The sequence below is a fragment of the Lytechinus variegatus genome, chromosome 2, assembly GCF_018143015.1.
Source record: "Lytechinus variegatus isolate NC3 chromosome 2, Lvar_3.0, whole genome shotgun sequence".
NCBI classification, from domain to species: domain Eukaryota; kingdom Metazoa; phylum Echinodermata; class Echinoidea; order Temnopleuroida; family Toxopneustidae; genus Lytechinus; species Lytechinus variegatus.
In genome coordinates this window covers 40,124,897-40,140,825 of record NC_054741.1, presented here as the reverse complement: position 1 = coordinate 40,140,825, position 15,929 = coordinate 40,124,897, and the positions used below count along the sequence as shown (strand labels likewise).

The 15,929-nt window shown below is 37.3% G+C and overlaps 2 protein-coding genes across 3 annotated transcripts in view; one reads left to right on the top strand and one right to left on the bottom strand.

The window, feature by feature from the left end:
• The window catches only part of LOC121408090 (maestro heat-like repeat-containing protein family member 1), a 145,047-nt gene extending 142,955 nt beyond the window's left edge, over positions 1 to 2,092 (bottom strand). The window contains exon 1 of the mRNA XM_041599430.1: positions 2,016 to 2,092. Within this exon, the coding sequence (XP_041455364.1) occupies positions 2,016 to 2,073 (58 nt within the window). The 5' untranslated portion in view covers positions 2,074 to 2,092. The remainder of the gene's footprint in view (positions 1 to 2,015) is intronic.
• The window catches only part of LOC121408091 (paraplegin-like), a 44,633-nt gene continuing 30,738 nt past the window's right edge, over positions 2,035 to 15,929 (top strand). The window contains exons 1-4 of one of the 2 annotated variants that reach the window (XM_041599432.1): positions 2,035 to 2,117; positions 6,437 to 6,557; positions 6,722 to 6,796; positions 8,462 to 8,613. In XM_041599432.1, coding sequence (XP_041455366.1) covers positions 6,554 to 6,557; positions 6,722 to 6,796; positions 8,462 to 8,613 — 231 coding nt within the window. In that variant the 5' untranslated portion in view covers positions 2,035 to 2,117; positions 6,437 to 6,553. Of the gene's footprint in view, positions 2,118 to 2,260; positions 2,649 to 6,436; positions 6,558 to 6,721; positions 6,797 to 8,461; positions 8,614 to 15,929 lie in introns of those variants that run through there. The other variant, XM_041599431.1, reaches the window with a different exon arrangement.

Sequence of the window (15,929 nt, the reverse complement as noted above, 5' to 3'; positions counted from 1 at the left end):
ATATATAAAAGAACAAAAATAGTAGGGGGACATTTGATAATGTGCCCCTACTATTTTGGGTTAGGGGGAAGTGTCCCCCTGGGATTTGCGCCCATGTGGGTGGGGGGTGTTGCACCTCCTTTCGGAATCATTATGGAACAGTGTGAATAGTCGCTGTGATTTCGATCTCATACCTATAAAAAAATAGAACAGAAGAACGCCTTGACCACAGGCCAAAATGCCTAACAATTTTTCCGCGGCATTAGCGACTCTCGTAAGGGGCGCTCCATTTAAAAATAAAGTTGCATGTGTAGCTGTCTATGGCAACAGAATCTATCGCAGAATTGAAGCCAGAAGCGTGGGAATTTTCAAGAAAAGAACCGGTGAGTACCGATTTAACAGACTTACTAATCTAATTAGTTACATGTATTGAATTATAAGAATATTCAATTTTTCGTGAAACAAAGCTTAGTTCTAAGCTAGGGCGGCCCAAATGCGCGTGAGTGGAGTCCCAGTTTCTTAACACGGGTAAGTATTGCGTTGTCGCCTAGTCTAGAGTGACATGATTTAGCGATTTTAGGGCTAGGCCTAGATCTTTTAGAAGGAAAGTAGAAATCTTGAGGGCACGCACGTGAATGGATATGAATACCTGGCTTCATTGAGAGTAACCTTACGTCAGTAAAGGATTTTTACTCTCTAGAAGCCGCCTGGCATGCCTGGCTACGGCCTACGTACGTGGTGTAGATCATCTAGTATTTGAGAAACGGGCCATCCAGATAGATCTCGATAGATTGCTCCTTTTCGGCCAACTCTCCAATCTGGACCACAACCGCTTCGAATACCGGACATTTCTGGCAGCTCTCGGAGCATGGACTCCAACTATCCAAGTCATCCAGGATACGTTGAGAAAGTATGACCTCCCTGATCTTCACAGTACTATCTTGAAACCACTTCCTTACTCCACCTTTAAGAAATTGATTAAGTACAAGATCTACACTGCCGTCAATGATCTCGTTGCCCAGGGCATCCGTGTGAAGTCAACTCTCAAGTTCTGGATTGATCACATACCACCCTCAGTTAATCTCCTTTATCCGAAGTCCTCACATTCTCCTGTAATCCGTTTCGCACTCATTGTGAGAGCCCAGCTACTCTCATCCACATATCTCACTCACTGTCGCCTCCACACATTGGGAAAGTCCTCCACTCGTACCTGCCCCCTTTGCGACTCATATGATGAGACAGTTGAACATTTTGTTGGATCTTGCTCCGCTCTTGACCACCTCCGCCAAGACTTCATACTCAGAGTAAAGGAGTGTCTCACTGACTTCCCACTTTATCTAGACGTGTATACTGCTGATGACCCACACCAATTCACCTGTGCTACCTTATTAACCCATCAACCTGGTCTCCCATCCGAAGTCAATAACTGTCTGCTCCTTAAATCTCTCTTTTTTCTACATAAAATGCATGGCTACCGTTCCAACCTGTTGCTGAACCTGTGATTTACCTGACTTCCTTCCTGATTTTCTCCCTCCGCTGCTTTCGGAGATCAGCCCTATGAAGGCAATAGCATCCAGAATAAATAGTCATCAAAGGTCCAGCAGTAGAGACATCAGTGTTCATGCAGTTAAATTATGGTTATATGCAGGTTCTGAGCATGTATCAGTAGATTTCAATCGACACATATGAAGTTTATAGATAAAAAATAAGGTCTTAAGAAGCAGGCAGTCTTTGATAGAAACAGGTGGATCAGATACAGGAGGAAGAAGCACAACACAAGTGAACAGAGTAGGATTTGTTGAGTTATAAGAGGAGATCACAGCTGGGTAGTTTTTCAGAAATTCATTGAGTAAGGAAATAAATTCAACACGACTGGGAATTGTTCTATTTGAATCTTAGAATCTCCAGAACAGTGGAGGGATCACCTAAGAGAGAGGGCCCCTGCTCATTCACAACCAACTCAAAATTGAATGTGTGGGGACATACATTTTGTTAAACTTGAAGCTTTGCCTTTGCCTTTGTCGGGCTTATCTTACCATCAATCTGTCCACCAGTACCGAGTACTGGTTCCTCTCCCGGATTCGGCATGATCATGCAGCTCTCAGTATCCTGATTTGCACTAAATCTACAGAGAAAAGGTATTCAGACAGACTTTTTTGTCGTCTCTGACTCGGTCTTGACTCTGTTCATCTTCGTGTGTGACGGTATCTTACTTAGTCTCGTGACGTGCGTGACGTACGGTACCGGTACCGTACGTACGGTACCGTACCGTACAGTCTCGGTATCTCCACGACCCTCGACACTGACAGGATCGAATTTGACTGTCTGAGACTGATTGTTACTGACATTATTTGCTGCTGTCTCTATGGTTATTTCTGTTAACCTGTAGTGGATTAGTCAAAATGTATTTTCTTCATCAAGGAATGTCCAGGAGTTCATTGAGAAAAACGATTTCGAGAATGAATTATATTTGTCGGAGGACGAACCGCTCTTCGGCATTAGCGACCAGGCCAGCGCTAAGGCAAAGCGAATTCACCTTGGCCCCGACGGACTCGGCGGAATGTGATACTAAATTCCGGCAACGACCTCGGCTGCTGCAAAGTTTACTTGATGATGCAACACCAACCATGCCAACATTTTCACAGACACAATTCTCGCAATGTTTTCAGGTTTAAAGGAACTGCGTTTTTACAGTTTAAATTTAGATCTATTTTAGTATTTATATTTTCACTTTTTGTTGCAACTCAAGATTAATAATTTGCAATCAATTGCGAACGTAGAGGGCAGCAACACACAAGCGTGTTGCTCTAAGGAAGGTCAACTCGATACGCGCATGCAACTGAGCTGCGCGCATATTTTATTGTTCATGACAACGAAATCAAATGCCGATCAAATACAACAACAAATTAGTAGTGATCAAGAAACGAATATGAAAGAATATGACTACAACGATATCAAAGATAACATTAAAAAATATGTTGAGGGATATACATAAATATGAAAACATACTTTGATATTTAAAACTTTACAAATGCAAGTTTCAGGAAACTAAAATAATTACCAAATCGGTGATTGTTGTTATCAGCGATTTCACCAGACGGCTGAATTAGGTGATTTGCGCCGAGACGATTTTGTGACCACTCGCAAAGCATTTCGGGATTGAATATGTCCCCCTTATTTTCTCTGGGCTCTTCGCTGAACCCATCATCATTCTATGCTTAAGCTACATTTTGCTCCGTCGTCTGCTTAGATTTCAACCCCCTAGTCTAGCACTGGTACGTACTTGTTCTGCTAGGCGTCGATCAGCATTTATCTGCAGTCCATATAGGCCGTGACTCATTTATTTATTTATTTATTAGAGCAGGCAGCAATGCCAATGGGTATTAAAAAAATAATTCACGTATCTATCAGTAGTATGTTATCATTTCTTTTCACCATTTTCCCCAAAACTTATAAATTTAGAAATACATTCCAATCAGTAATAAGTGAAGTCTACATCTAACATAGATCTTGATCATGTTGATCGATAGACCAAAAGCTTCAGTCTCTGTATTTTGGTTGCTCTGCTGAACTGCGCTGGCTCACTCACCGATGGAGATTAAAGTAAAATGTCAGAAATTGTTGAATAAATCCCCAGAAACGATGGTTATTCCTGTCTAGTTGATCGATAGACCCAAGTCTAAAGATCTAGAAAACTTTATTTGTCTAACTAGACTGTAGACAAATGCTTTGACCAGTCTCGATCTGTTTGTTGAAGATGTTGTTCCACACTGGATATCTAAGTAGATCTAGAATATATATAGATCTAGCACGTCTTGTTGGTATGAGTTGGTATGAGTCTATGCAACAATAAAAAAATACTAAAATAATAATCAACTCAAAACAGACGAATTCCACATTGTCTTTATAGTATAGGACGCCTAAATCTAGACCATTTGAGGGTTGGTCCATGCAAGCTAAGTTTGGTTCAATTAAGGCCAGTCTGCATGGGCTAGCCGCTAGGAGGTTATGATTTTTTAGTCCGTTAAATGCCTACATACAGGGTAAAGTCTAGATCTAGAACTAGAAGATTATATGGTTGACAAGTTACCGTTAGGCATTAGCGTTAGGCATGAAATCTTTAAAATTCAGTCAGAAAATGCATAAAAATAAAATCACGACGAGCTCAGTCACTTTGCTCTTTCACTTTCGAAATTTATCAAAAAAAAAAACGCGTTCTGCCAGCCAAGCCCAGGCCATGCAGGCCCATGAAAATTTACCAATTGCAATATGGCAAACAAATTATGTAAAAGTATTTAAACATTGATTGCACAGAATCAATGGTCAAATTAAGATATGGATGCTGTCTATCAAGTCTACTTTCTACCCAAAATCAGAAATTAAGATGGTCTAATCTATCTAGCCCCCATTTCTAGTCTAGGCCTAGATCTATAACTAAGCCTAAGGTTTCTAACGCAAAATGAATGTCGATGATGGCACTCTGCAAACGATGTAACATTGCAATCAATTTCCCTCAATTGGCTGATTTTCTTAGAAATTATTGAAGAAAACAAGGGAAAATGTGAATAGGTGGCCGTCTATTCAAGCTTTAATTTGGTTTTGGAAGTTTGGTTGCTCAATGATTATCGACCTTCGACGCGACGCAGCGCCTGCATGGCTGTGCAGCTCAGCTGCAGCGCAGCGCGCAGCCAATGCAATGCATCCGATGCATGGGTTTTTTTTTCGCCGTCCATAGTCTCGGACTCGAAGTTGAAATTAGACCCGGATTTCGGGGATGCAGCTTCTTCTATTAAGATTTATAGACTTAAAAGTCAAATGCAATTTAAAATTTGAAATCTGACCTTGAACAATCATCGTTGATAAACATCAGCCCTGAAGCAATTGCACTTCAAATCAGACCAGGCAAATTAGATGTCATTGTCTATGTTGCTAGAAGATCTATGACGAGTCGACTGAAGCCCCAGCGCATCATCAACGTCACTAGTTAGCTACGCGACCGGCCCAGACTCGGCGCACCCAGGCCAGAAAAATGACCTCGATTATTACGGTGGTTGTCTATGCATTTATTAGTGGTGCAGCGAAATTCAGCAGAGGAAAATAAGAGATAAGAGGGATCCTCGTCATAGACTTAATATTCCAAAATGAGAAAAAATGTCAAAATCATGATTATTTAAGCTAAATAATTTCTTTAAAATTAAAATTAATATTTTTAATATTTCTACCCAGAATAACCGATCTAATAATTGTTCATTAAAAAATATTTGAAATTAACAAATGAAAAAAAATCAACTCGACATATTTCCGAAAAGTCCCCCTTATTTTTTAGAGTGGTCACAAAATTCGAGCGGAGTTGACCTTCCTTAGAGCAACACGCTTGTGTGTTGCTGCCCTCTACATTAATAATTTGCAATCAATTGCAAATATTCTAATTCTGTTGCAAATTAGATTGTTACTGTTAGCTATAGCAAATCAGATTAAACTTCTTTGTTTCAAGGAGCAAAGTAATCAATTACTAATTTGCAATTAACTGCAAGACATATGATTGATTTAGGGTCCGAAATTGACGTAACACCCCATTACAACAATTTGAAAACATTGATCGTCCGTTTAGTAAACTGAGATATAGGCCTATACGACCTTTATTCTGTTTTATCCTTTCCACTGTTGTCTGAATAATGTGTCATTTATATTTCTTTTTGGAGAATGAGAGTTTACATGATACTTGTTAGCACCTCAAAACAATTTAAAAATGTTCCTGATACTCCCTTTAGTTATCTTCACAAAATTCTTCTAACATGTCTAATTCTGAAAAGACCTTTCGTGTGATGGGTGGAACTGCGCAACAAAAGTGGGAAGTTTAAAGGTAATCGACAAATAATCAGCTTTATATTTTAAAGACTGGACAGTGCACCACTGATCGTGTTCTGTGTTATATTGTGAAGGAGCCGGTATAACAGTCGCATGCACACTCACGAACTCACCTCAAGCACACATGTGGTTGAGTGTGTAGTATTGTACCGTTATGTAGTGTTGTACAGCTGAACTTGTGTTCGTTCGTCCCGCCGGTCGGTCATGTGACATCGTGTGCTTAATAAGTACCAATCCCCTAACACCATAGTTACGCAACTTGAGCTTTCAATCATGATTCATGTTGCTGTTAAAATTTGAAAATCAACCTTGAACACACCCTAGGTCTGCTTGCCTGTTGCCAGAAAATTTGTTTGCAAACTTTCAGGCTTTTTCCTTATGAAGAAAATGCAAGCTATTGCCCAGGACTGAAAGCCAAGTATGTACATGTGCATGCAGTTTAGTTTAGATATGCCATTGCAATGAAGAGTGGTTGGCAGTTCTTGCCATTGTCCTGGGTCTGATAATTAATTGTATTTAATTATATCAGACAGAAAGATATTATTGGTAATAACTTTGAATTCTCAGCATTTCTATTCTTTGTCTACAGAATGCTTGCTCAGTGAAGAAATACCATAACCTTTTGAAGGAAATCTGTGCTTTTGACTGTGTTTTGAAGAGGTCTGGATATAATGACAGGAAATCATTATCTAGACTACTTGTATCCATGGGTAAGTTTTGGGGGCTGAAATGAGATACTGGTATTAAAGTATAGTGAATAGTGGCATCCAATAATTCTGTTTTCTTTCAAAAGAATTACATGTACATCCGAATTTTGAATTCTTCACAAATTTATTGTTTTGTTTTGTTTTTCAATTTTATGACTTTGTTACAGATAACATGAGGAGTTTTAGCACAACAAGTGCAATGCAACAACAGAGAGAGAGTCAGGACCAGAAGGATGATGATGGTGAGCTTTCCATAGATAGTGTCCACAACTCTTATTGTTATAATATTGCTATGTTCTCTTCGATAATCATTTTACAGTACTTAGTTTGTATCTTTGATAATAGAAAAAAAAAATAATTTAAATGGAGGAAGAAATCTGATAACAAGCATGCTGGTAGTTGGAGACCTATTTGATGAGATAGCATTGGGAGGAAGAGGTGAGGGGGTGGGGTTTGCTTACTGAATAAAGATTGTATCAAAAATCTTCAAATTTTGTCCACAAGATCATATTTTAATGCAGGGACTGACTTTCAAGGAGGATAATTTTGCAGCAGGGATTTTCTTATAGACATTTGTATTATAGCTTACTACATTTATGTAGTATTCTTAATGACCATTTGGTGAACAATTGAAAACCTATTATGAAGATGGATATAGTGTACATGTATTGCCTGGGTGGCGGAACACATTTTTGTTTAGGGGGAGGATAAAGCCAAAAAAGGGACTTATATGTGACCATTCAGATTATCGTCTTCTTGAAGTACATGTACATGTAGTCGTGTGTTATGTAGTAATTAAGTTGAGGGAAGCCTTTTTTAAGTGACTTATGATAATTTATATATTTAGGATTTATTTTTTTTCTGCAAAGAGGTCAGCGAGTGAGCTGTTGCGAAAAATTTAAAAGTCTGCAGTTGTAAAACTAACCCGTTTTGTCAATTATGGCGCTAGAAATTTACTGTTAAAAGGGCATCCTTGAGAGATGTTGCGAGTTCAAAATTTTTGACATTTGATGTCATAAGATATGAAATTTAAACATTCCAAGCAGATTTTGAAATCTTGAAAAAGATGTGTATTTAATTAAAGAATTAACACAAGTGCATAGTGCGAGAAGAAATTTATTATGATATACTGAACAGAAAAGGCACCTGTTAATGACTGCATTTAGTAACTTGTGAATAGGATACACATCTCACCAATTAAATAATGCGAGCGCAAAGCGTAAGTTAAAAATTTGTGATATTCCAACCTGAAAACTGGACATTCTAAGCATTTATTTTTTTTTTTGTAACCAGGAACACATTGAGTACCTTACTAAACAGTAATTAATGTAAGTGCAAAATGCAAGCCCAAAAATTGTGATATTCCAAACGGAAAACTGGATATTCTAAGCATTTTCGTAACCTTGAATGGGATGAGTAGCCTACCGTAATAAGTAATAATTGATGTGAGTGCGCTCCAAAATTTTTGTGAATTTCTAACCTTAATTGTATTACGTTTTACTTCAAAAAAGGTATTCCATTTTAAAAAGGGGCACATTTCATTTATAGAAAATGATTAATTTTCCATGTTAAAAAAAAAACATTTTTTCCATCATGCCCGCCCCCCCCCCCTGTGGTTCATCCACCCCTGGTGTATTGTGATTGTAATTCACATGAAATATTTGTTTGAATGTTGGAGACATTTGAGACAGGCAGAGATGGTATTTTTATTTTTGTTTTTAATTTTGGCAACACACTTGTTGAATGTGATATAATGTTGCATTTGTGTAAGGAACTAGAGCATATTTTATTAGTTCAGCACTCTAGGTGATACAATAATATCAATGTGCACTTTGACTTTTACTGATAGTGAGGGTCAGGGGGAATACCAGTGTCATAATTTCAACCATTTCATTTTTTGTTTGTAGATCCAAGTAGGAAGGCTGGTGATGGTGAGAATATCCGTATGTTGATCGTTTTGATGCTGATCTTAACTCTTCTAAATCTTCTTTCAAGAGGTGATGAGGCTCAGAATATCTCATGGCAAACATTTGTTAATGAGATGCTTGCCAAAGGAGAGGTAAAGTGATAGTCATTTTATAAATAAATGAATTGATTCCTATGTTCATATTGAAGTTGAAATGCGCTCCATAGACATGGGAATGTATTCATTAACACCATCATTTGCTTCACATTTCATTATCATTAATTTCATTCTGTAGTTATGTAAAATCATAATGATCCAATTTTACTAATTTTACTCAGTCTATTACAAGAATCTGGGTATGGCAAAACCTGATATTTTCGCATACATTCGTAATTCCGAAGCTTCGTAATTCCGAAGGTTCGGTTATTCCGAAGAACCGTATTTCCGAAGGTTCGTAAATCCGAAGGTTCGTAATTCCGAAGGTTCGTCAATCCGAAAACGAAATAAGGTTCGTAATTCCGAAGGTTCGTTAATTCGAAAACGAAATAAGGTTCGTAATTCCGAAGGTTCGTTAATCCGAAAACGAAATAAGGTTCGTAATTCCGAAGGTTCGTTAATCCGAAAACGAAATAAGGTTCGTAATTCCGAAGGTTCGTTAATCCGAAAACGAAATAAGGTTCGTAATTCCGAAGGTTCGTTAATCCGAAAACGAAATAAGGTTCGTAATTCCGAAGGTTCGTTAATCCGAAAACGAAATAAGGTTCGTAATTCCGAAGGTTCGTTAATCCGAAAACGAAATAAGGTTCGTTAATCCGAAAACGAAATAAGGTTCGTTAATCCGAAAATTAAATAAGGTTCGTATTTCCGAAAATGAAAATTATTCATTTTGGTAACAAAAATGATGTTGTCATTACAAGATTACACGATATTATGCAATGATAGTAATAACGATCGATGATACATGTGTGTGTTGTGGCCAAAAGCATGTATTTCATTAAGAATATAGGCCCCCTGATCAAGCATAGGCTAATTTCGATTTTATCTGAGCAATTGCTGCCTAAGCAAATGGTTTAAAGATGCAGGGGGTCAAGTGTGTTGGTCGCGTGCGAGTAACCTCTAGATAATAGGATTTGTATTGGAGGGGATGTCATTTTTAATAACAGCTTCTGCTGGTAATAAAATAAAAAATAATACTAATAATGATCCTTGTGAGATTTTGAAAGCGCGAATTGCAAGCTCAAACTAGTAGACATTTCATGTAACAAGACGTGAAGTGAGCATTCGGAGCATTTTTGTAATCGTGAGAAAGATGTGTATCTTTCTAAAGAATTAATGCGAGGGCAAGCTGTAATATGTTTATATACTGACCTGGGGCCCGTTGCATAAAACTTTTTACCTGAGAAAACTCAGGTTGTTTTTACAGGAGTTTTTGCCATGTGCTAAAGTCATGCAGTGGCGGAAATCAGACTAACCTTAGTTTTCAGTTTTTACCAGAGTTTTCTCAGGTAAAAAGTTTTATGCAACAGGCTTCAGAAAGTAATCTTTTAAGGACTGCATTTAGTGACTCATGAATATAATATATCTCTCACGAACTAAATAATGAGAGCGCGAACCGCAAGCTTAAAATTTGTGATATTCCAACCTGAAAACTGGACATTCTAAGCATTCTTGTAAAAATGATAATAATAATGGCTGGGAGAACAGTTTTCAGAACTGAAGTACCTTCCCTGGGTAAATGATATCTATATCAATATTATCATTATTATCATTCTAGGAATACATGAAATTTCCAAAAGTTTGAGCACATGATTCGCTCGCAACATCTCACAAGGATGCCCTTTTAACAGTAATTGCTCAAAAAGGCGAATTTTACATCTTCAGATTTGATTTTTTCCCCCAAACCGCTTGCTCGCTACGCTCGCAGAAATGAAACGTAAATATATAACTTTAGTGATCACTTAACACAATTTGCTCAATTTAATTACTACAAAACACTCAACTGTTTACACAGGTGATAATCTCATGGTGAAAATATCCGTTTGCACCAAATTGGCCCCTTTTTTGCTTTGCCCCCCCCCCCCCAAAAAAAAAATAGGAAAATACGTTCCGCCGCCATTGGTTGAAACACGCATCGTCTTCATAGCTAACTGCAAAAAGTTCTTAAAATGTCCCCTTTAGATCAGGTCTGAGGTTATATATTTTATATTTCTGTTCGCGTCTTCTTGCTCGCAGTTATTATCTAAATTCAGTTACATAGGCATCTCGTTTTAAAGATCACAAACATATTGCCCATCATAATTATTAAAAAAATATATAGCTCGCATTATTTAAAAAGGGTTTATCATGTTATTACATATTTACTTTACTTTATAAGTATAAAGCTAATTATTGACTGTTAGGACTACCCTTTCAAAGAAACAAACAAAAATCAACTTTAAGCTGCCGATCGAGGAAAATATGGCTGAAAAAATTGCCCCCCCCCCCCTATTTGACGAAAGCTGGATCCGCCGGGAGGGAGGCAGGGGGCACTTGCACCCCAAAAATGAAATAAAAAACAGGGAAATTAATATTTTCCAAAATGGGAAAGTTCCTTTTTCAAAAATAAATATGCCGTTTTTCATGTTTTTTCGAAATGAAATACTCTTTTTAAAGTATACAAGTTAAGTTAAGTTTTCAGGCTGGAATATTGCAAATTTTCAGCTTGCGCTTCGCACTCTCATTCGATTGGTGAAATATGCACCCTAAAGAGGTCACTAAATGCTTTCTTTAACAGGTTCCTTTTCTGGTCAGTATGTTTAAGCTCGCGTTTTCGCTCGTGTTAATTCTTTAGTTAGATGCACATCTTTTTAATGACAGCAGAAATCTGCTCGGATTTTTAAAAACTTATTTTCATTTTTTATTGAAATACCCTAAAGTTTTAGCTTGTGATTCACGCTCGCAACACCTCGCAATATTGCCATTTTAAGAATAATTGACCCCAAAACCTTTTACAACTTCACCTTTGAATTTGTTTTACCAAGCCGCTCGCTCATTATACTCTCTCCCGAAAAATAAAGCCTAAATATACATTTTGCCATAATAAGAAGTCACTTCAACATAGTTTTTCTCTACTTAATCACTATCAAACACACAATGACTTCAAGCAGATGATAATCTTAAGGTAAAAATATCACCAAAGTGCCCATTTTGACGTATGAGTTTCATTTTTTGGCTTTACCTCCCAACGAAAATTCGTTCGGCCGCCCTTGCCTTCCCATCCTCATAATAATTGAACGGCAACAGTGTCCCCCGCCCGCCCCCCCCCCCTCCCCTTGCCTCTGCCTCTGCTTTCCCGCTTTTCATTTTTCGTATTAACGAACCTTATTTTGTTTTCGGATTAACGAACCTTATTTCGCTTTCGGATTAACGAACCTTCGGAAAAACGAACCTTATTTCGTTTTCGGATCAACGAACCTTCGGAACAACGAACCTTATTTCGTTTTCGGATAAACGAACCTTCGGAACAACGAACCTTATTTCGTTTTCGGATTAACGAACCTTCGGAACAACGAACCTTATTTCGTTTTCGGATCAACGAACCTTATTTCGCTTTCGGATTAACGAACCTTCGGAAAAACGAACCTTATTTTGTTTTCGGATCAACGAACCTTCGGAACAACGAACCTTATTTCGTTTTCGGATAAACGAACCTTCGGAACAACGAACCTTATTTCGTTTTCGGATTAACGAACCTTCGGAACAACGAACCTTATTTCGTTTTCGGATTATCGAACCTTCGGAATAACGAACCGTCGGAATTACGCCACAAATGTTCGGATTAACGAACCCTTTTTCGTTTTCGGATTAACGAACATCGAGGTATAGGCAATTTACGTGTTTCGGAATTACGAACCTTCGGAATAAAGAACCTTCGGAATTACGAAGCTTCGGAATTACGAAGTGTAACCGATATTTTACCTATTGCAAAGGTTATCATTTGCTGCAACATGAGAGTATGATTAATAAGTTCATTTGTTAATTGCATGATACCAGTGACTTTTATATTTGGCCATAACTTTCGACCAATCAAAGCATCCTTTTGATACACTTGTGTGAAAGTGGGGTAAGGGGGTTGTCATAGTCATATCCTCAAATCTTTATGGAAGCGGGGGATAACTTGTGCAAAAAATATAAGCAAACCCTATATTTAAAGACCACAGGCGTGAATTCCCTGGGGGGGAGGAATATATTTCCACATTGTTGTTTTATTCTAAGTTTATATTGTGGCCTTTGATGGCCTGTAATCATTTCATAAAGCACCCTTATGGCTGATTATTATGATTTTTTTTGTATTCTTCTATCACCTTTTACCACTGAGCAAATGAGTTTTCATTGAACAAAATCTGAACCCTTTAATCCTTATTTGCTCTTTATATTTCTTTTTCCTCTTCCTCTAAAGAATAATTTGATAATTTACCCTTATCAATCATACTCATTAATATATGCATATCATTTTAAATGACTGAAGCAACTTTTTCAAAGCTTGCTAACTACGTTCACTCGCTGCATTTCTCAAATAGTTACACATCCCTTGAAACAAATCCATTAGATCTTCAATATAGCCATTGAAAAAATTGTGATAGTCCTTTAACTGAAAGGTGGTATTATTATGTACTCATTTACAGTATACATTGGCCGTGATATATAATTAAACACCACTTGGAAGAGGTTTTTGGATACCATTATTGTCTTCTAATTATTGAAAATTTGCTCGCTTCTCTCGCTTGTATATTAATATTGTATGTAATTGATTACTTTACATCACAATCAATTTCTATATACATTTAAATACCCACTGAAAGAAAATGTTATAGGCCCTTAACTGAAAGATGGTATATGTACACAGTTACATACCCTCTTATACATAGCCCATGGTTCTCTGTTGTCTACAAAATTTTGAATTTTCAAGTCAATATATTTCTATAATTCCCCCCCCCCCCCCCTTCCCCACAGCTCGGACCAGCTTTACGCCAGTGTGTAAAATAATCAAAGTAAAAATAAGCATTAAATTGAAAAACACATTTGGTATATTATTACTACACTATTTCATGTACAAAGTATAGACAGTATTTGACAGGCAATTTTGCTCTCATGTAAGCCAAAACCACAGCTAAAATTTGCAAAATAGAATGCTTTGGTGCAACCATCATTTCCAAGTTGCTCCAAAATCTGTCACAAACAATAATCAAGAGCATTTGAGAAAACAATACTTGCAGCATTACTCTGTGAAAAAAAACCCTGCGAAATGAAATTAACGGCCCAGAAATTTAGCAATCGCCCCAATGTGGCCCCCAAAATAGCATGTAAAATTTTTTTTTATATCCTACCCTGTCCTGACACTAATTATATGTCTATTTTATGTATTTCATCATGTTTACCTTTATACTGGATCATGAATCATTCATATGTGTTCTCATTATTTTTGGGGGATGATTTTTTTTCATTGTTCAAACTTTAGTTAGAATAGATAATAGCTGTGTACGTGTAAATGCAATCTTTGTCATGCTAGCTTTTGTTTGTATATTTTTGTCCTTTAAATATTTTAAATTCTATGATCTTTCACTGTGATGATTTTTGGGTGGCCACCCAGCATGCTGAAAGGCACACTTAGGCCCATATTCTGAAGTCAAGTTTAACTTAAACCCAGGTTTAAAGTTTCGGTTTAATTATGGATAGCCACTTGTTACACGAATCACTAATGATAGAGATATCATATTTCAGCTCATTTGGGTCTCAAATCATTCCTAATTGTCTAGGAAGTATAAATAGAGGATTGTCTTAACCATCAATGAATCAGGAAAGAGCAAAGTAAACATAAGAAACATACAACTTAATAAAAATTTTGACACTTTTGGCTTCCCATAATTTCAGCACAGAGTTAAACCATGGTCTAAGTTAGACCTGACTACAGAATACAGGCCTTAAGGCCACTGCACACCTTACGACTGTTTGCGATCTGATTTTGGAGCAAATCAATTTTTTGGTCATTTTCTAAAAATGTGAATGGAACATGTCATTTTATTTGAGGTTGAAATTAATTGAAAGAATACTAACCATTTTGTAAGATTGTAAAGGCCAAATTAGTTTCAAATCTTAGCCAATCGTACAACTGCTATGACGTCATTACGAATAGATATTAAGTTTGCTTTTATTTTAAGAAAGATGATAGCATAGTCACAGATTTGAACATAGGTATTCGTACGATGATTTCGAACATTAAACAGTAAGATATTCCAAGTCTCAATATAAGCATCAAATTCTACTTCGTTTTATTGTCTCACCTGCGAAGCAAAGTGAGACTATAGGCGCCGCTTTTCCGACGGCGGCGGCGGTGGCGACGGCGGCGTCAACATCAAATCTTAACCTGAGGTTAAGTTTTTGAAATGACGTCATAACTTAGAAAATATATGGACCTAGTTCATGAAACTTGGACATAAGGTTAATCAAGTATCACTGAACATCCTACATGAGGTTCACATCACATGACCAAGGTCAAAGGTCATTTAGGGTCAATGAACTTTGGCTTAATTGGGGATATCTGTTAATTTCCCCTCATAACTTGGCCATAAGGTTAATCAAGTATTACTGAACATCCAGTAGAGTTTCATGTCACATGACCAAGGTCAAAGGTCATTTAGGGTCAATGAACTTAGACCATGTTGGAGGAATCAACATCGAAATCTTAACCCGAGGTTAAGTTTTTGAAATGTCATCATAACTTAGAAAATATATGGACCTAGTTCATGAAACTTGGACATAACAGTAATCAAGCATCACTGAAAATTTTGTGCAAGTTTGAGGTCTCATGATTAAGGTCAAAGGTCATTTAGGGTCAATGAACTTTGGCCGAATCAGGGGTATCTGTTGAATTACCATCATAACTTTGAAAGTTTATTGGTCTAGTTCATTAAACTTGGACATTAGAGTAATCAAGTATCACTGAACATCCTGTGCGCGTTTCAGGTCACATGAACAAGGTCAAAGGTCAATGAACTTTGGCCGAATTGGGTGTATCTGTTGAATTACCATCATAACTTTGAAAGTTTATGGATCTGATTCATGAAACTTGTACATAAGAGTAATCAAGTATCACTGAACATCCTGTTCGAGTTTCAGGTCACAAGGTCAGAGGTCATGTAAGGTCAATGAACTTTGGCCATGTTGGGGTTTTTTGTTGAATAACCATCATATCTCTGTAAGTTTATTGGTCTAGTTCATAAAAAGTGGACATAAGAGTAACCATGTATCACTGAACATCTTGTGCGAGTTAGAGTAGTATTCAAAGTCAGCACTGCTGCTATATTGAACCGCGTGATGCAGGTGAGACGGCCAGAGGCATTCCACTTGTTCTTAAATTGAGTCACAGACTAATCTCGGTCGCCTTTAGTGTTTGCTTGGACGGGTGGATGGATGGATGAATGGAAGTCTCT